General features: G+C 43.3%; 1 protein-coding gene across 1 annotated transcript; it reads left to right on the top strand.

Annotated features, from left to right (window-relative positions):
* The first annotated feature begins 1,091 nt into the window (after window positions 1-1,091).
* RFC4 (replication factor C subunit 4) lies at window positions 1,092-18,170 on the top strand. The gene is made up of 10 exons (XM_019532789.1): window positions 1,092-1,261; window positions 1,533-1,611; window positions 8,190-8,269; window positions 10,215-10,334; window positions 11,245-11,388; window positions 11,688-11,808; window positions 13,096-13,221; window positions 15,092-15,172; window positions 16,905-17,021; window positions 17,943-18,170. Exons 1-10 carry the CDS (start codon window positions 1,128-1,130, stop codon window positions 18,036-18,038), a joined length of 1,098 nt encoding a protein of 365 aa, XP_019388334.1. The 5' UTR covers window positions 1,092-1,127; the 3' UTR covers window positions 18,039-18,170.
* The last annotated feature ends 1,422 nt before the right edge of the window (window positions 18,171-19,592 follow it).

Genomic DNA, 19,592 nt, shown 5'->3' on the forward strand with positions numbered 1-19,592 from the left:
CTGTGCAAAATGTGGTATGCTGCTAATGGTACATTTGTGCCCAGGTCTCTACAAATGCATCCACAGCATCGGATGTGGCAGGCTGCAGCCAATGACTGCTCGTGCCTCTCTGAATGATGAAGGGCACTGATACCCGAAAGCTTGCAAAGAAGAAATTTTCCAACTATTTGAGTTGTTCTAAGAAAAGATGTCAGATCTACCCACAAAACCGTGTCTGTCTGAATGAGCCCCCTGCAAGAATGGGTGGTCTAGGATTTTGATAAAAGCAGGGTGCGGATGCTAAGGCCACGTGTCACAGACAGACCCATGCTGACTATGTCTCAAGTGGTGTGATGTTTGCGATATTTCTAGCAATTCTCAAACCATTAGCCCTCTTGTATAACTGGAAGCTTTATGGAGGAGCTTTACTGATCATCTCCTGCCAAGTTTTCCTCATTTTTGCATTCTGGATGTCAGATATTTGCACCCTTGCAGCCTTTGTTCTGGTTAAAAATAAACTAGAAGCTTTGCTAATGGGCTGAGGGTCTAGCGCTGGATGCTTCAGTCGGAAGATGAAATCAAAAACAAACGGCGCTTCACCGGAACAAGCGAAAAACAAATCTGGGGGGCTACGAAATAGAAACTTCGTGACCAGGAGCACCTCGCTCACCACAGGACAAGCGGTGGCCTAATGGGTAGGGCAGCAAAGCCATAAAAACGAAGAGTGGGGCGTTAATGCCTGCAAGGTGAAGAGATTAGCAGGAATCAGGTGTTCCCCGGCCTTGTGGTAGAGGGGCTGAGCCGGCCCCGCCAGGACACCTGGTCCCCTCAGGCGAGGCGGGAAAACAGCAAGCCCCGCCCCCTGTAGAGCCCAGGCGGAGGTAGAGTTCTGCGCATGCGCGCCGCCGCCATCTTAGCTGAACGGAAAGCGGCGGCTTTCTGCAAGGCGGTGAGGTGACGTCACGATACATCTCCCTCCGCCCTTATTCTCTATGGTCAGTCCTCCAAGGTGCTCTATGATTGTGCCTTCCGGGCAGAAGCGGAAGTGGCCCGCCTCTTTGTAAATCCGGCGGGAGTTGGAGCCCGCCGTTGGGCTGTGACGTGCCAGTCGTTGCTGCTGCTAAGGGGAGCCGCTGCTGCGCGGAGCCATGCAGGCCTTCTTGAAGGGCCCGGCCGCCATCAGCACCCGGCCCCCGGCTGCTAAGGAGCGGGCGGCGGCGGCCGTGGGCAGCAGCAGCGGCGACGGCAAGAGACTCAAGCCTGTGCCTTGGGTGGAGAAGTAGTAAGAGCCGCGGGCAGGGGCAGGGGCAGGGGCAGGGTGCACCTTGGACGCTGTCTGGGCTCCCGGGGGCCGGGCCTGCAGCTTGGTCAGTTTCATGCGAAGCTGTTCGCCCCTGGTTGTCAGCCCCCTGGCTGGAAGCACACCCTGGGGTGCCTTGGGATCTTTCCCAATATCGGCTATGATCCCTGCGTGGCCCGTGACGTATGTGTTTAGTAAAACAACATAGTAAACGGTAGTAAATTTTAATACACTCGCTTCTGTTCTTATCTAGTCGCCCTAAGTGCGTGGATGAGATTGCGTTCCAGGACGAAGTTGTTGCTGTGATGAAAAAATCCTTGGAAGGAGCTGATGTGAGTGTGGCCAGTCGAATCCATTGCAGCACGTTCAAATAGCTCTCTTGCCGTTGCGCTGAATGTCCACGCCTGTGCTGCTGTTTTATTAATACTTACCCCTTAAATGAGGCTTTATTAACAAACAAGCTAGTACAGTGGTAGATTTTGGAGCCTCTCGCGGTCGATCTTGGAGTCGATCCAAAGCTGGGGTGGGAGGCTGAGTGCCTTCGTGCATGCATGCGTATGCCCCAGCCCAGCAGATCGGTCCATAGGGAAGAGAAGGGACAGGGGCCAGATAGAGGCCCCTGCGTTGAGGGACAGTGCCACAGAGGCAGGAGCAGGGGTAAGTTGAGTGGGGCCGTAGCTGGGTGTGACTTACCTGCTGGGAAGGCGTATCCCCAAATAATTTTTTTTCTCTCTGCCTCGATCTGCTCCCCTCCTCCTCCCCTATTCCCTCCCCACAGACTTACCTGCTTGGGGCTGGGGGTGGTGCACGATAGATCTTGGGTTGCTTTTAAATGCTAAAGGTGATCTACTTAAAAAGGTTGGAGACTACTGCTCTGGTATAACTTTGGAAGCTTTAGTGATAATCTCCTGTCAGTTTTTCTTATTTTTGCATTTTGAATGTAGGATATTTGCCTCCTGTGCGCATGTACTTGCAGCCTTTTGCTTCTCTGATATTCCAGAGAAAACATCTCTAAACTTCAGAGAACAATTCTGATTTTTTTTTCCTTAGATAGCTGATGGGAATAATTCTTGTGTTAATGTTAAGTAGGAACAATACTGAATAAAGGAAAGCCTTCCATATACATTTTCAAAAAGCTTTTTAATGATGACTATTTCCTGGGGTACAACTTGAATGAAAAGTTCTGGATGGTGAAGCTTTTGTATCCTATTATAGTCCCCTTATACTAAACGTATTAGCTTTGCCCATATGGGACATGACGTTCCAATTAAAAAATAAATAAATTAATAAAGGAAATTGTTTGAGGAGTTTTGGCAGCACCATGACAGTAAAACTAGTGTAACTATAAAAATTTGTTATTTAATATATCCCAGTAGCTTGTGCTTCTTGGCCGCTGATGTGTTGAAAGCACTGAAATACTAAACCCTTATTCTGTGTCCTAATTCTACCATATTTTAAATAATATCCTCAAATGTCACTATTTGTGTCATAAAGGAGCTATCTATAATGATAATAATAGGCTTATTCTGTCTGCCCAGAGTATTCTGGTTGTCTGAGCAGCCAATCACAAAGCTTACTGAAACAACCAATCGGAGTGCTCTGGACAGGCGGAAGAAGCGTGTTTATTATTATAGATCCTGAGGCATTTCAGACAGATATGCAAGCAAGTCAGAGCTAGAAAGAAGCACCAGGGTGCCCTGCTGCAGAGCAGGCAGCCTCTGCCAAAGTGGGGAAAGAAAAGTAGTGATGGGCCTGATCGGTTTTTTTTTTCTCCTTCCTCAGAGCCTGCTGGGGCCTGGGGGCAAGCTACAAGGGGCTCTGGTGCTTCCCTCCTTGGTGGCGGTGACCTCCAAAGCTGCCTGGGCAGGTTACTAGCTGTGCTGGAGCAGCCCCAGCTTGGAGGCAGTACCTGCCAGTTCCAGTGGTGCATGGGGTCCTGGAAGGCCGGGAGTGCTAAAGGAAGCTTGGGCTTGGCTGGCATCCAGCACCCCGTGCACCGTCCCTGCTGCCTGGGAATGCCCGGGGACAGGCTGGCTGCCCTGGGAAGGTGGCAGAAGGGTGGCTGGGGGTGCTAGCAGCTAGAGAAGGTGGTGGGCATGGTGCATGGGGTACTGGAAGCTCACCAAGCCTGGGCTTCCAGCACCACATGCACTGTCCCTGCCTCCTTCTCTAGATAGAGCCCTTGTACATGTGAAGAATATTGCTGTTACTTGTTACGTAGCAAATTAAAATGCATGGCATGTGCTTTAGTTTGCTATGTAAAGAAGTCATTTAGATTGAAATACACCACCGAACGTGTACACTGTTATGCAATTAAATCATAAAAAAGGCAATTAAACCACTAAAAGGGGAAATTTAGTCATGTGTACAAGGGCCCTCTTATTTTATGACTGTAAACAAGTCATAAGGTCAGACTTTTGAAAAATATGTATTTATATTCCTGAGCCTGTGTTTACATATAGACAGCTTTATGTAGCCTTTTCGAGGGTGAGAAGTTTTGATTCCATTAAAGTATTTGGTCAAAGGATAGCTAAAAATGCTATATTTAAAGAAATACTTCTGCAATAAAAATTTAATCACAAATGTTTTTCAGGGTTCGGCTAGTTAATATTAATGAGTCATGAGAAGCTATCGCTTGCCCTGAAACATCAGTCTTATGACGTTGCTTAGGTCATGGGTTGGGTTGTTCTATTTTGAGCAGTGCTATTTAAACTGATACCACTTTTGAACCAGCTAGATTTCTGGGATTGAGTCTGGTATACCAGTGTTGACTTTGTCTGCTGAGTCAAAAAGCTGATCTGTAGTTCCTATTTATAGCTACGGGTTTTATATCTTGTAGCTGTGCTGCCCCAACTGAGTAAACCATTTGATGGCAAAAGCACATAGCTATCGTAAGCTTAAGAATTAACAACATACTAATTGTATTACTTTAAACAGGACTTTAAAAAAACAACCAAACAAGTAAAGATATAAAATTGTGTAAAGCGTGGGACTGCCAGTTTCTGTTCCAGAGAACCCCAGTGAATTCATAAGCATGCTTATCAGATGATTCTTTGCTGGCTATTTATTGCTGCTGGGAAGGGGGAGGATAAGGTTGCATCCTCAAACTTTGTGTGGATCATGTTTAACTAGCAGGATTGTTCCATGGGCATCCTCTTCCCAGTTTGTTCCTTGCCGGCGGCATCTACTGCTGTTGCTTATGTAACAATTCTGAATACTTTATAATGTATTTTTTTCGCCAAATTCATTGATGGAAGTGAGGAAAGCTAGTAGTTCATGGGCTGCTGATGACTGTCCTGTGGACTACCAGTGGTAGTAGGCCACATTTGGGGAGTTGCTAGGCCCCTCATCAGCTTCAGTCTGCAGTAGAAAACATCTTGCTTCTCTTCTGTGCCTGTAGTGGGCTGAGCACAATTAATTATAAGTGCGCACGCTTTGTTTCTGTCTGTAGGGATTCCATTTTTTCTCTGCTACTGCTGCTGTGTTTGATCTTGGTAAGAAAAACAAATGCAGCATTACATCCCAACATATTGGCAAGGCTCTATTTCTCTTTTGAGACTATTTAGAGACCGCTAGTCATAGGGCTCTTAGTCTCAGTTTACTCCATATTCCCAGCTCTTAAGAAGTAACTGCATGTTAAACTTTCAGAAACAGACTGGGTTTGCAGTATGAGCTGTCATTGTCAGTCGCTGTAACCTTATCATAATTAGGATAACAGGTCTACAGGTATCCCAGCTTACCCCTGGCAAGTGTTGAAAACTGCTTGGCTGGATCAGGTTACAGTTCTGCTAAAAATACTGCCATTAAGTTGTATAAATGATTTGGCTATGCTTTGTAGGAAAGCAGTGTGAATGCTGGTGATGATTTAGAAGAGGAACTGAAGAACAAATAATGAAATTGAAGTACAAACTTTGAAGTATGGGTTTAGCTAGTTAAGTAGAACTAGTAAAACATGGAATCTCATTAAAATTCCTTACTAATGCCTTTTCAGAGGATTATCTGGGAATGGTTTAACACTTTGGGAGGATATAGATAATTGTGCAAAGCTCTGCAAATTGTACAAAGCCAAGCACAAAGCTCTGCAAAGAACCTGCTCTGTCTGCCTAGTGTTCAATCCAAAGAGGCATCGTGAGAATTGAAACTCTCAAAGTATCTCCGCTTCTCAGTACAATCTTAAGCACTCCGGGAGAGAGTGATGTTTCTAGTTGCTGATCAAATCTTTGAAGGCATGTTCTTAAAAGATGTGTATTACTTGGTGTATGCTCTGTGTATATATAACAATCTTTAGAATCTGTTAAAGTCATGGCTTCAGGAAAGTTGAGTTTTTAGAGAAGGTGGGGTTTCAGTGACAAATATATACTGGTATGTATTAATATTAGGGGTACACTAATTGCAGAGCAACCCCAAAGATTTTTTTGGATGATACTAATGACCAATTATTAACAAACCATATTGGCTGATACCTATCTGACAGCCAATATGCAGCCTAGCAGCTTGGAGAGCAGGCCAGTAAGTCTGTGAAGGGGAAGGGATGTGAGGGTGGGAAGGGGCATGGGGGGGTGTGCAGCTTGAGGCCCCCATGGTGAGAGAGGGAGTAGGGCTGGGGCAGGGGTAGGCACTGTCAGGGCAGGGCACAGGATGGAACTGCAGGTGGTTCTTCTGGGGGGTGAGGAGGGGGGATGGCTCCCTGCTGCTGCGAGCATCCTTGGGGAAGGCATGTGGGGTATGTGCCCCCTGGATTTGTGTGTGGGACAAAGGCCAGGGGCTGTACCAGCCTCTTTCTGGCAGGGAGCTGGGCCAGGGCTGTGCTTGGGGTGGGTGGCAGTGGTGTTGGGAGGGGAAGCTAAGGGCGGGGGGGGGCAATGGAGAACTTTGGAGTGGCTATGGCCTCACGGGGAAGAGGCCAGCTGTACACAAATTGGGAGAGCACATACCCCTGCAGCGCTACCCCTAAGGATGCGCTCAGTAGCACAGAGTCACCTGATGCGCACCCCTCCCCTCCCCCCCCCCCCCCCCTCCCCCAGCTGCCTGTGGTTCCATCCTGTGCCCCACTCCCTCCCTCACTGTGGGGGCTTTGATCTGTGTGGCCTGCTCCCCCACCCCCCACTGGCTGGATGGACACTGCTCTCCGTGCTGCTTGGGCTGCATTCCTGGCTGCACGAATGCTGTGGCTGTGTGCATGTGCACACCATGCACTGGTGATGTTATCAGCTACACTGGCCCAAAAAAGCCGATTGGTGATGACATCAATTTTCCTTTTATTGGTGCCAATCCAATATGGACTGATATTGGTCCACCTCTAAATATTATGGTATTTTAAGATCTTCTATTGCCAGACGAGATTTTAATGGATTATTTTACACTTGTAAATACTATATATGGATTGGCTGTAACTATATAGACTTGATAAACGATCGTTACTAAATAATGCTTGTCTGATCCTTTCTGTAGCTGTGAGGAGTGTATACCCTGTAATTTTCTCTGTTGGAGTTCTGGGTTTTTGCTGTTCCCATTCTGTCTGCAATAGCTGCTATAGCCAGCATTCAAGTGTGTGCAGTCTACCTTTAACTTTAGTTAGCCTTTTAAAAATAGAAATGTAATTTAGGACTAGAAATCAGACCTAAGAAGCTTGGTCTTTTCATGTGTTGGAGGGGACTGTTGGGTCCCAGAAATAAATTGTGGTGCTTGATGGACCTTCTGAGTCATGAAGTCCCTTCCTCCACTTTGTAGGCACGATCAGACTTCACGTTAAAACCAGATTAGAGTAGCAGGAGCATGAAACCTATTGAAGGGAGGTGTTCCAGAATTTCACCTCTGTAATAATTACAAACCTTCTGATTTCCAGCCTAAATTTAGTGATGGACAGTTTATATGCATTTGCTTTTGTGCCAGAATTGTCACTTAGTTTAAATAGCTCTTCTGTATCCCTACTGTTTACCCCTGCTCTATTTATAGCAAGTTGTTATATTCCCTGCCTGCCTTTGTTTTGCTGGGTGAAATGAGCCGAGCTGTAAGTCTGCTTCTGTAGAATAAACTCTCTGTTCCCTGATCACCTACCAGCATTTCTCCACACCTGTTCCAGTCTGAACTTTAGCTTTTTGAATTGGAGGGACCTGACCTGACCTGAACTGTACACCCAATCATGGAGGCCATAGTGGGAATACTTTATCTGATGCATAGAAAAGTAGGGCTGGAAGAAGCTTATAAAGGCAGGATCATCCTTATCCAAACCATCACATACAAAGTGCTTGTCTAACCTACTCCTAAGACAACACAAATAATCTTCATCCTATATTGCTCTGGTCCTTGCTACTTGGTGTTCTGATCCTTCAGTGTGCTGACAACTTTGTGTCGACAGCCAGTTTAATTATGGTGAAGTGTTTAATGAAGCTGGCTTAGACCAATTCTTGATGCACTCTATCAATAATCTTCTAAGAACCCTGCGTGAAAACAGAACTAAGCAGCACACACTTGTGGAACAGCCATTAAAAACCTCCCCTGTAGTTGTGTGGGGTTTGCCTATATTGCAGTCACTCTTGTGATGGTAGTTACTCTTCTGTCTATGCTACACTGCAGTCGCACTTAAACTAGCCTCAGACTTGCTAGGTCAGGTGCTACTAGCAGTTTGGTATAGAGCTGTTGGAACAGAGTTGGGCTTGTGCCTTCCTTTTGACAGCAACCTGCAGTGCCCAGCGGCCTAGAAATGAAGGATTTGGTATTGCACAGCCACCTAGTCATCTCTCTTCTGTGCTGTACTGGTGCTTGGATTGTACTCTAAGTGGGGTAGAAATACCTGTACATTAACTGTGATGCACCCAGCATGGCAGGGGTCACTTTATGGGCTAACTTGTTCAGAGAGGCATCCGTAACTTGTGCTGTATAGAGTTTCTCCTCTTGCTCTGCATTGCAGCTTCCCAATCTTTTGTTCTATGGCCCTCCTGGAACGGGAAAGACTTCCACTATTTTGGCAGCAGCCAGAGAACTTTATGGGTAAGTTGGAATCTAATTGCCATTGCTTAAGTGACTGTTCCAAAAGCTTGCCAACCCTGCAATATGCTTTAGTACTTTTAGTTACTGCCAGTTCAAATTTTATGTAGTTTGTAGTTTATAAGGATCTAAATTTTAAGCTAATTCTCATTTGAAATGCACAGCAAATTTGCATTTCATTATGAACTATCTGATACTGTGGAGAGATGGCTGTTGACAAGAAAAGCAGTTTACTTTGCCTGTGTAATACTGTGTTAAGGAGATGAGAGTATGGATGAGTGGGTGGTGGTAGAAGCAGGAGTTTGATCACTTTTTTCTTTCTGGAGATTTTCCTCCCCTTGAAAATTTCTCCAGTGTCTCTTTAGCCTTGACTTGTCAGCATGTTTTTGGTTCTTATTATGTGGCTTTGGGTATGACCCCTCGGATTCAGCGGTTCTGTGCTGATATCATCAGGATATTTTTTCCTGCAGGTTGATGGTAAGCCGCTAGACTCTGCAATACTCAGTTTCAAGGCCGTGCAGTGAGTTGGCCAACCATGCAGCCACAGCCCTTGCACAGTCGTGAACCTATATGCTTAAAGCAGAAAAGAGTAAGAGGAGGAAAGGTTTCCTGCATCTAAAACTGATTTTTAGTTTCAGTTGGGAAAAAAAAATTGGTCAATCCTTGGTGTTTAGAGCTTACTGCACTTGGTGAATACAAAGGAAGCTGATCAGCTGTATAATGGAAGAATTAAGGTACAGGTTGTCTGAAGGGAGCTGTGGGAATCGGTCAGAAGTGGAAACGGTTATCTTCCTTCTTGCCTACCTGTCGGAGGATGGTGGTCAGGTTGTTCTCAATCAGCAATGAATATTTTAGGTGATGTCTGATGGGGCACTGAAGGCAGTATTGTTTGAACATGATATCTAGGGTTTTTAAAAGAACAATTTGTGCATCCCCTGCTTTGTTCCTTCTTAATTTGATATGTACTGTTGGCTCGTGTGTGGTTTTTTGTTTGCTTGTTTGGCTGGTGACTTTTGAGTAGCTTATAAACCAACAGGAAAGGGACTGAATGAATTGGCCTGCCATTCAGCTCTTGTGTCACAGGATTTTGTTAGTTTGACTACTGCTTCTCTGAGTTAAAAGCCCCTTGTCCTTTTATAGGTTCCATGATTTAAGATAGGGGTGGGCAGTTATTTTGGGCGGAGGGCCACTTACTGAGTTTTGGCAAGCCATTGGGGGCTACGTGACAGGCAGCCAGGGGCAGATAAATGTTAATTTTCTACTTTTTTTAGGGGCCCCGTGGGCCAGATACAGTGGCCTGGCAGACTGCATCTGGCCCCTGGGCTGTATTTTGTCCACCCCTGGTTTAAGATGAGACCAGGTTAGGAGTAATTTTAACAGTTGGAAGAAACTCCAAATTGGTCCTAAAGCTGTTTCTGAGGTATAGAGGCTTCTGGAAACTTGTGATATAGTCTTTGAGCAGTAGTTCTATGTATGAAATGCTAAACTTGTTTTAGCACAACCGTTTGTATTTAAATTTAAATCTTTAGGATCATAAATCTTGGAAGTATGATGACTGCAAAGGTACTGTTTCTGCCTGCTTGGTGGGGTTTACTAATTATTCTGTTCACAGCCTGCATGTGAAAATGAACAAAATATATATATAAAAAATTGGGTTTCTTAGACTTTGCTTCAACTTTTTTTTGTCTGGAGGACTGGTGTAAACTTATGTTTAATTGTTCTCTGAAGTCTAAGGGACAAGATCGTTGATACAGATTATGGAGTTCTAGGCCATGTGAGACTTGGAATTTAACGGTCTGCCACAAGCAAGATGATGACTGGTAGCATTGGCAAGAATGATACTAGAGTTCAAAAATCGCAGCCTGAATGTTTACAAGTTTATTTAGCTTGTTAATAAGCCACTGTCAATGTTTAGCAGTTAATAAGTCATGTTATACATACTTTACAGGCCTGAACTGTTTCGGCAGAGAGTTCTTGAGTTAAATGCTTCTGATGAACGTGGAATACAAGTGATTCGAGAAAAAGTGAAGTCTTTCGCTCAGCTAACTGTATCTGGAAACCGTTCAGAGTAAGCATATGACAAAAGCTTCTCTATTCAACGTATTATATTTCTCCCTTACTACAAAACTTGTGATTGTGTAGTCAAGCTTAATTTTATAACCTTTGTATGAGCCAGGGGACAGCAAGGCCAAGAAGCTCCCAGTCCACACAAATCAGACTGCTTTTGAGTCAGCATGCAGCTTGCTTCAGTCCAAGGCTGCTGCTTCTGGTGCTTGTGAGCACCTGGTATTAAAGTCCCTATGGAGAATCCCCCCTGGAGAGAATGGATCTGATCTCAAGCGTGATAGCATTTTGGATTTGGTAATTCAGTATACATACCTGCAAATGCTGAATGACTAAATACTTAGTGCGAGAGTAACTTTCATAATTTGTGACAAACTTGCTGCCAGTTGATTGTAGGCCAAGGAGTCTGGTATCGGAATGTATTAAGCAACACAAATAAGTGACAGGTTCAGGAAAGTAATTCAGAAAGTGGGGGGGAATAGAAGGTCCAGATCAGTTGTAAGGACATGGTCCCATGTCATATACTGAAAGTTGCCTTCTGAAGATGTTTAAATGTCAGAAGATCTAGGAAGCCTGCAAAAAGAAAAAAAAAAAAAGAATCGCATAAGCTGTTACAGGAAGTAATTTTATTCCTGAATAAGAATTTCAGAGGAATCTTTGCTAACTCAGGCGGCAGCCTTGCAGCCAAGAAACTTGAAATACAGTTGCCTTGTTGCATTTATTATTTCTTTGTCTAGATTTTGTTACAGATTCGCAAAACTCTAAATGGTACTTCATTGTTTTTTCCGTTACTGACTACAGGAAACGATGGCACTATACAACGAGGTGCTGACTCTTAAATATTAATGCAGATTATACATCAACAATTGAATGTTTCACTGAATGAAGAACTGTTTGGTTTGTTTATTTTTTAGTGGAAAGGCTTGTCCTCCATTCAAGATTGTGATCCTGGATGAAGCAGATTCTATGACCTCAGCAGCACAGGCAGCCTTAAGACGCACTATGGAGAAGGAATCTAAAACAACACGTTTCTGTCTTATTTGTAACTACATCAGCAGGTTTGTATATGTCATTGCTTCCATGGGCAATACAAATGTGGCTTTCCTAACTGTGGTCTTACCTTCTGATAGTCTGCAGTTTAACTTGTAATTTGAGAAACGGTTTTCTGCGCTTGAAAATACAAGAAATAATGCAGCCGATCAGTTTAAATGGTCATTCCTCCTTCATCTTATCCCTAGAGTGTTATGGTTTTGAGGCTTTGCCTCTTACTGCTCCAATAGTCTCAGCTGATGGATGTCTGTGGAGTTATTTGTATAAACATTGAATAATACATTTAAAAATACGTATTTTTTTCCAGGATAATTGAACCCTTGACATCTCGATGCTCCAAATTCCGTTTCAAGCCTCTTTCAGATAAAATTCAGGAACAGAGACTACTAGATATTTCTGAAAAGGAAAATGTCAAAATCAGCAGCGAGGTAATTGCAATGTCACTATGTAGGCCTATTGCTATATCTAGTGCATAATCACAGTGCAGTGAAAGGGGTGTGGAAGAAATCAAACTTCATGTTGTGGTTGAATCAGAACTGGCAGAGCCAGCTTTTCTTTATTTAGGGCTATACTGTGATCACAGGGAGAATTCCATGCAGCAAAGGGAATCACCCACTTGTCTGTTTCAAAGGATTTATTGAACTCTATAAGTTTTACAAGCATATTTATACTTAAGACAGAGAGAGAAAAAAAAAAACTGACCATGGACAGTAAATCACTGATCTAACACACACACAGACCTATAGGCAGTTTACTTAAAGAAGAGTGAAACATTGTGCTTATAGAAATAGTTATCAGTTTCTGGTTTCTCAGAGAGAAAAATAAACTTAACATCCGTACACAGGGTAATATATCAAGACAAAACAAGGCATGCAGGATTCCTTATCTCAGAACATTTAACTGAAATAAGCAGTATCAGCGCCTCTGGTCTCTGTCTGTCTCCTTAGTCAAGTTAGGAGCCGAGTTAAATTTATTACCACAGGGGTGAATAGGTACTGCTTTCCTAAATCCATTCTGCTGAGCCAAAGCTATTACTGAGTTTAGTACATACATTAATTTAAGTAGCATCCTTGTTTGGATGGAGTAACAGTTTCAGTTACTTTCCCAAGGCCAATGGAGGAAGAATGACAACAGAATCACTGAACTTGTAGTTCTGTGCTCAGTTCCCTAAGGTCGAGCCCTGCTGTATTCTAAAATATAATCCCACAGAATGAAAAACTTGGGATTTAGTATGTGCAAGTGGGAGACTACTCACAAATACCTGAAAGTTCAAGTATTTGGTATTCTCTGAACTGAACAGTTGTCTTATTTCTTCTGTGCAGTTGTTCCTTTGCCTTTGAAACAAAGGCTTAAAAAAGATGGTGGGTGTGGATGGACAGTACGGATATCTGAGATGTGAGATTTAAGCTTTATGTGTCTTAGGCCTTGTTTCAGTTGCAATGCAGAAATAATTTGATGGATGCCCAGCTGTGTATTTAGAACCAAAGATAAGATTTTTCCTGTTAATTGTTTCCTACTTTAAGCTTATAACTGCATTTATATTGGGATCTGTGTATGCAGATGGAACTATGTTGTACAAAATGGTAGGACCTGTTTCGCAGCTTCCTAAAGCTTGCACAATTCATGTTTGTTAAATCGGGTCACCCCAGGTGTTCTTCATTTTGAACTAACATAGGCTATATTGTCAATGTCACTTATTTCCTGCTATTCCTCAGGCAGTATCTTACCTTGTTCAAGTGTCAGAAGGAGACTTAAGAAAAGCAATCACATTTCTTCAAAGTGCTACTCGATTAACAGGTGGGAAAGAGATCACAGAGAAGGTTGTCACCGAAATTGCTGGGGTAGGCTATCTCAGTGATACATGTTTGTTGTTTTGCCTGTGACTTAATCTAGGTTACATTGATCATTTTTCTGATCACAAAAATAGCAATTTTGGTCAATATAGTTCCTCCCTCTATCTAGAATGTTTGCTAACTTTAAGTATCACTGTTCTTAATTAATGTTCAATTCAATTTTGAATATTGTACAGTTCTGCATAGCTGTCAAAAGACAGGTTCCTGCACCCAATAACTTCAAAACTGCTGTGCTTACACATTTTGAACACAACTTTTAACTGGGGACAGATGCAAAGGAAATTCTCTAAAATAACATTAAATTACTCTACTCTAACTGAATTTTGAACACTGTATTTATTTAAGCTGATATGCATTTCATTCTTTGCACTGAAGCTGGACAACTAAAATGGACTAATCAGTCTCTCAGATGCCTGTGCACTAACAGTGCTGCAAAATTTGGATTGGAAATGCTTCAGGGGACTGGTTTATAAAAGAACTGTTCTAGTTACAGTTTAGAAAAACTGATGGTGTGCATTTAAGTAAAGCGGCTTTTGCTTTCTAGCTGTACAGCAGTTTTCCTTTAAGATTATTATCTGGATAATGCTGACGGGGATGGTGGAAACCTTAGGGGAAAACTTAAAATTTCATTGTGAGTGTTGCTATGGCAATATGACACTGATCTCTTAAAGTAGGAAATTGGGAGACAAAAGTAAAGGAGCTGAAAAGTGAATAGAGTATTAAAGCTGAATGTCTGTGTCAGACATGCTTCCCTTCACAGCTAATTTTGCTAGCGCTGTGGGTGTCCCAGGCTTGTGTGTTGAGGGGAAGGGAGCAGAAGCTACTTAACTTCCAATGAATATTTTGAAAGTAAGGCTAATGAAACAAAGCTACTTTGTTGCTAGTTTTTTTTTCCTTAAGGTGAGATGTGTATCACTAGCTATATAAAACAGCTAAATGTCACTGAAATTCCCTCTGGAATTAAGAAACTTGAAAGTAAAATAATTTTAACAGCAAAGGAGAGTATCTAGCCTGTTTGTGTGCTTTTATGAACATTAAACTTAAGTTTATATACTTGAATCCTGCTAATAGAGGAACTTCAGCATTGTACACAGGTGCAGATTAAGGTCTAGGTCATATGTTGTTATTGCTAGCATTTGAATAGAAAAGACTGAGAGCAGTTGATGGAAGGAAAATGTGCAGTGTCCGTCTGCAGGAAGAGAGGTAGTTAGCTGTGTTAGTCTGGAGACGGGCAGAATGCAGAGTGCCCCCTTAAAGACTAACTTGGTCAGAGGCACAAGCTTTCATCGGCAACATCAGGAATCATGGGTGCAAAGCAAAAGATGGCAGTATCTGCTAACAGAGTCGAAACGACTTTAATCTGTTCTAATAGTCCTCATTTCTTCCAATTTGCTGACTGATCGTTTAGTTGCTTCAGGCTTGGTTTAATTGCATTAATTTTCCGCGTCTATGCTGCTTAACAAGATGGGAATGGATTTGCTGTTTTGCTAGATCATGCAACAGAAACAAAAGAAATTGAACCTGTTCAAGTAGTGGCTTATTTATCCACACCCTGTTTAGATGGTTATGTATGCTGATATGTAAAGGTGGGGCTGGCAAAACAGGGATTGTATAATGCTACTGAACTAATGTCACCAAGATGGAGTACAGCTATCAAAATATTAATTATGACTCGAGTGGTCTTGGTATCAAACTTGCTAGCTTGCTTGGAGGGTTGAGTAGCTGAAACAGGGAAGAATATTATCCCTGAAGGAACTGTTCTGGCACTCAACTGGATGAACGTTATTTGGGGTCAATACTGTAGTGATGGTATGTAATCATGACCCAAATTTACCGTGTTTGCGATTTCCTCTTGTAGGTGGTCCCTAAAGAAGCAATCCATGGAGTTCTTGCTGCCTGTCAAAGTGGCTCTTTTGAAAAGCTGGAAACAGTAACGAAGGTAGAATTCTTTATCCTTGTCTCTTGTTGGTCTTGCAGCAACTGAATTCCAAGCAATTTAAACCAAGGGGAGTTGTTTTAATATTATGCTGTTTCATCTAGTCTTGCTGTCCTAATTGCATTGGGTTAGCTGTGCAGTATATAAATTTAGATAATAGGACGCCTGTTAGCAGGTTGAAGTTGAAAACTTACTTGTCCTTAGACCAGTTACAGTGCAAATGTAATACAAGCTTCTTGACATTAATCAGTCCAGTGACCTTAAACCTTGATCTGAAGGAGAACACTTTTAAGGTAAGAAGAGCTCATTGCTTTGAAATTTAACAGTGGCCTTTGCCTTGTGTTAAACTGATAACACGTGATGCTTTCCTGCTCAATTTTGGAGAGGAAAAAAAATCAAACTAATAGTAATAATTGAGGCAAACTCAGCTCTGCTTGGGGCTCTGAAACTGTTGATCACTGAAAACTATAGACCATTAACTTTTTTGGGTACAATTCAGTGCCTCACAAATATTTTCTCGGGTGATCAGCAGAAGTCTCTATCCTGTATTTTTTTTTTTTTTTTTTTTATAAATGGTATTCAGTGCATGCTGTAAATTGCTGAGTTGTAACTGCTTGTCTAAAAATAGTCTTCAGCATTTACTCTATAGAATATTAGGGGTAGGCCTAGTTGACACATTGCAGTGAACAGAAATAGCTTCACTGTAAAGGGGGGAGAAAAACTGCTCTATATATGTTGAGAGAAAAATTAATCTGTTGTTGCTATCAACCTCACTTTAAAAAAACCCCAAACTTTAAACTCTTTGAAGGCGATAGGCATTTTTTTCTATAAGAGCTTAAAGCCATAGACCTGTAGGTTGGTATATGTACTGCCCTTCTCTGTCCCAAACAGTGAGCCTTGTAGGTAACAATCCAAGATGACATGGGATACTTTTAAGACTTGTTGTGTTGGGATGCTTGGACTAATCTGGCGGTACTGTTCCTGTTCTCTACTAGACTTAAAAATTCCTGAGAGGGAGTGTGTGGAGATGTTTGCTATCCCACAGTGGGGGCCAGTCTTTGGCAGGTGTACCACAAATTAATCCCTGTGCCCTCCTTGAGCACCACTCTGATCCCCTTCCTCTGCCCCATCAGCTGCTCTGCTTTCTGCTCCATGCCCTACATGCCACCTGTCAATTGAACTAGTGGCAATCATGCTGCAGGCTGGCCACCCCTGTATTCAGGGTATATTCACCAGGATCTGAACATACAATCGAGGATCCTTTAGTTTATAAAACGGGTCTATGTCCCCATCCCATAAAAAGGGACACCTACTTTGGTTTGATTTACAGATTGTTCTGTTTGACTGCATGAGGTTACTTTTAGCTCATGTTTGAGGGCGTACCCTATATCAGTGAGTGTTTTATACAAGTTGGCCATTAATTCCCTTGCTAAAAAGCATTATTTTGAATGAGATAACCATTGCCCACTTTAAAGAAACTTTGCAAGTCTGAGGTAAGCTTCTTCCTTTTGATAGGTAAATAAACTGCTAATTCTAATGGAGATCTGGTAGACTTCTATACTGGCTAGTTTAAATGCCTCGTACTCAGAAACACACACAGTAAACTCTCTGATTCAGTGAGGTTTTAAAATAGTCTTGATGGTATTTGAAATGGTATGTTGTGATGCATTGTCTTATTACTTAGAAGTCTTAAAACTAATGGTGCCTTGTTTTCATTTTCTCCATTCTGGTCCAGAATCTGATAAATGAGGGGTATGCTGCTAGTCAGCTTGTCAACCAGCTCCATGATGTTATTGTTGAGAGCGAAGATCTCAGTGACAAGCAGAAATCCACAATAGCAGAGAAACTTGCTGTAAGTCTCCATTTATTCAAATTCCTTTCTGTTAACATAGTGGTGCACTTCTGCACATACTCCCTTTGCCTTTCCCACCCCCATCAAAGTCATTGTTGGGTTGCACTCAGCAGCTGTGCCTCTCGATTCATCTGAATACTTCCGCAGTGGAGCAAGGAAGTGACAAGCTTATATGGCTGGGGGGCACACTCCCCAAGTTCAATAGGGATTCTTACAGCTTTGGTTCAGCTGCTAGAGTCACTGTTAAAAATCATTTTCTGTAAGTGGCAGGGTGCTGAGAATCCCTTGGAACCAGGGTTGTGTATATATCAGTGCTATCTTACCAATATTTCTGGAGGAAATAAGACAGACTTGTGAGTAAGGCAACACTGAATTATTTTAAATGAGAGAATTAGAACCATAGACTGTGGTGGGGACCTGTACAGATCTCAAATGTCCCAGTTGCTTGCATGATGCAATGGCTGCAGGAAGCTAGAAGCAGCTATGATTCCAAACTTTAAAATGTTCTCATTCTCCAAATACTAGTTTTAAGAAAATGAGATAATGCTTGTTTTGGTGACTGGATTGTACCTTGGTGACTTTTTTTTTTTTTTTTCAACTAGGGTGCCTTGGGGTGTTGCACATTAGCAGCATTAGGTGTGCAAACCCGATTCGCCCAGAGATTAAGTAGGAATGCAGAATATTGGAAATATTCTTACCTCTTGTGATCTTTCTGAATTGTTTGCAACAGAAAAAACGGTTCTATTTTCTGTAATCAAACAATGAGTAAAAGATTGAGAGCTGGCACTTCCTGAGCAGTGTCTCAAGTTAAAAAAGGTTGAGAATCGCTGTTGCAACTCCTGTAACCAGTGGCAAAGTAGTGGAGAGCCCTTCTCATTTTTAAATGGATTATAATTTGTTTTTTTATCTCCTTATTTTCAGGATGTGGACAAATGCCTGACTGATGGTGCTGATGAGTACTTGCAGCTGATCAGCCTCTGTGCCATCATGATGCAGCAGCTGACTCAAAACAGCTAGTTTTTCAGAAAGAACTGTTTTAGCTCAAAACTGAAGATCTGTTGATTTGCTTTTGGTGCTGCTTTTTGGTATAGTTTTGTAATAAAATGTGGTAGAGGGCTAGCAGCTGAAAAATTGGTTTCATGATTTTAACATCTTGCTCTGCCCATGCTTCGGTAGTTGGGACAGTGCTCTGAAGAAGTGCTTCCATATGCTCCATCTACTTGGCAGAAGTTGAAGGAGCTGCAAAGGTTTAGTTCAGCATGTGTCCTGTCTCCCACTGGGATGGTAGAATGGCTGTCTGACACCGTGGCCTAGGTGTCAAGCTTTACAAAGTATTCAAAGCTGTACAATAGAACTGAAGGACAGAACTGTGAGGCCAGATCCATATTGGTGGGTAACCTTGAGTGAGACTGCAAGAAGCTTGTAGCTAGTTTCTCAAAACACCTCCTGCCTAATGACCAACTGACCTGAGCATGCGCACCACCCCTCCCCACCCCGAGCTTGGAGTACTAATTGTTGCTGGTAAATACTGAACTGTCTTGCACAGTTGAAGTAAGGGTAGACCAGACCCTTGATGATGGCAGGGGCCACAGTGCCCTCCCTGGCTACCATTTATCTCCATCTCTGTTGGACTGGCTGCTGTTTTCTGGTCCCTGCCCTATCTGTCATGATAGACATCACAGTCTGCTGTGCTACACACAAAGCCTGCCTGTCACTTGTGGCATGTGTGCTGCAGATTGCCCATCCCTGCTCTATAACAAGGTTATAGGGTGCTCCATTGGGAAACATGGGCTTCAGCCCTCTCCAGTAGGTCTTCTGTGTTGTGGAGGTAAAAGAAACCACCCTCACCTCCACCCGTGGTTCTGTGATGGGTGGTGGACCAGGGGTGGCCATAATATCAGAATCAGTGAGTTGGAAGGGACCTAGATCATTGAGTCTGACCCCCTGCCATGGGCAGGAATGAGCACTGGTGGTGGCAGGGGTCATAAGACCTAAGCCAGGTGCCTATCCAGTCTCCTTTTGAAGACATCCAGGGAAGGTGAGAGCACCACCTCTCTGGGAAGCCTGTTCCAGGCTCTGGCCATCCTTACTGTGAAGTAGTTCTTCCTAATCTCTAACCTAACCCATCCGCCCTCAGCTTGTGGCCATTGTTCCTGGTGACTCCAAGTGGGGCCCTGGTGAACAGACTTTCCCTGAGCCCCTGCTGGTGGCCCCTGATAAGGTTGTAGGCAGCCACAAGATCCGCCCCTCAGTCTCCTCTTGTGAAGACTGAAGAGATTCAGGACCCTCAGCCTCTTTTCATAGGGCTGGCCACAGAGGTCCCCAGCCATACGAGTGGCCTCTGGGCCCTCTCCAGGTTCTCCACGTCCGTGAAGTGCAGCACCCAGGACTGGACACAGGACTCCAGCTGTGGCCGGACCAGCGCTGCATAGAGGGGGAGCAAGACCTGTTAGTGATGCCGCTGTTGATGCAGGACAGAGTGCGGTTGGGTCTGCCTCTGCTGCGGAGAGGGGCAGCCCCTAACCTAGAACCATAATGCTGGTTCCCTCTCCCCAGGTGCAGCGCCCTGCA

The sequence above is a fragment of the Crocodylus porosus genome, unplaced genomic scaffold (genome assembly GCF_001723895.1).
Source record: "Crocodylus porosus isolate Cpor-Errol unplaced genomic scaffold, CroPor_comp1, whole genome shotgun sequence".
Lineage (NCBI taxonomy): Eukaryota > Metazoa > Chordata > Crocodylia > Crocodylidae > Crocodylus > Crocodylus porosus.

What these genes read in the sequence shown, in the direction of transcription:
- RFC4 (XM_019532789.1), top strand. Translation starts at nt 1,128, where the DNA reads ATGCAGGCCTTCTTGAAGGGCCCGGCCGCCATCAGCACCCGGCCCCCG. An exon ending in GCAGCCAGAGAACTTTATGG is followed by an intron (nt 8,270 to 10,214) that starts GTAAGTTGGAAT and finishes CATACTTTACAG; the next exon opens with GCCTGAACTGTTTCGGCAGA. An exon ending in GTATCTGGAAACCGTTCAGA is followed by an intron (nt 10,335 to 11,244) that starts GTAAGCATATGA and finishes TTTATTTTTTAG; the next exon opens with TGGAAAGGCTTGTCCTCCAT.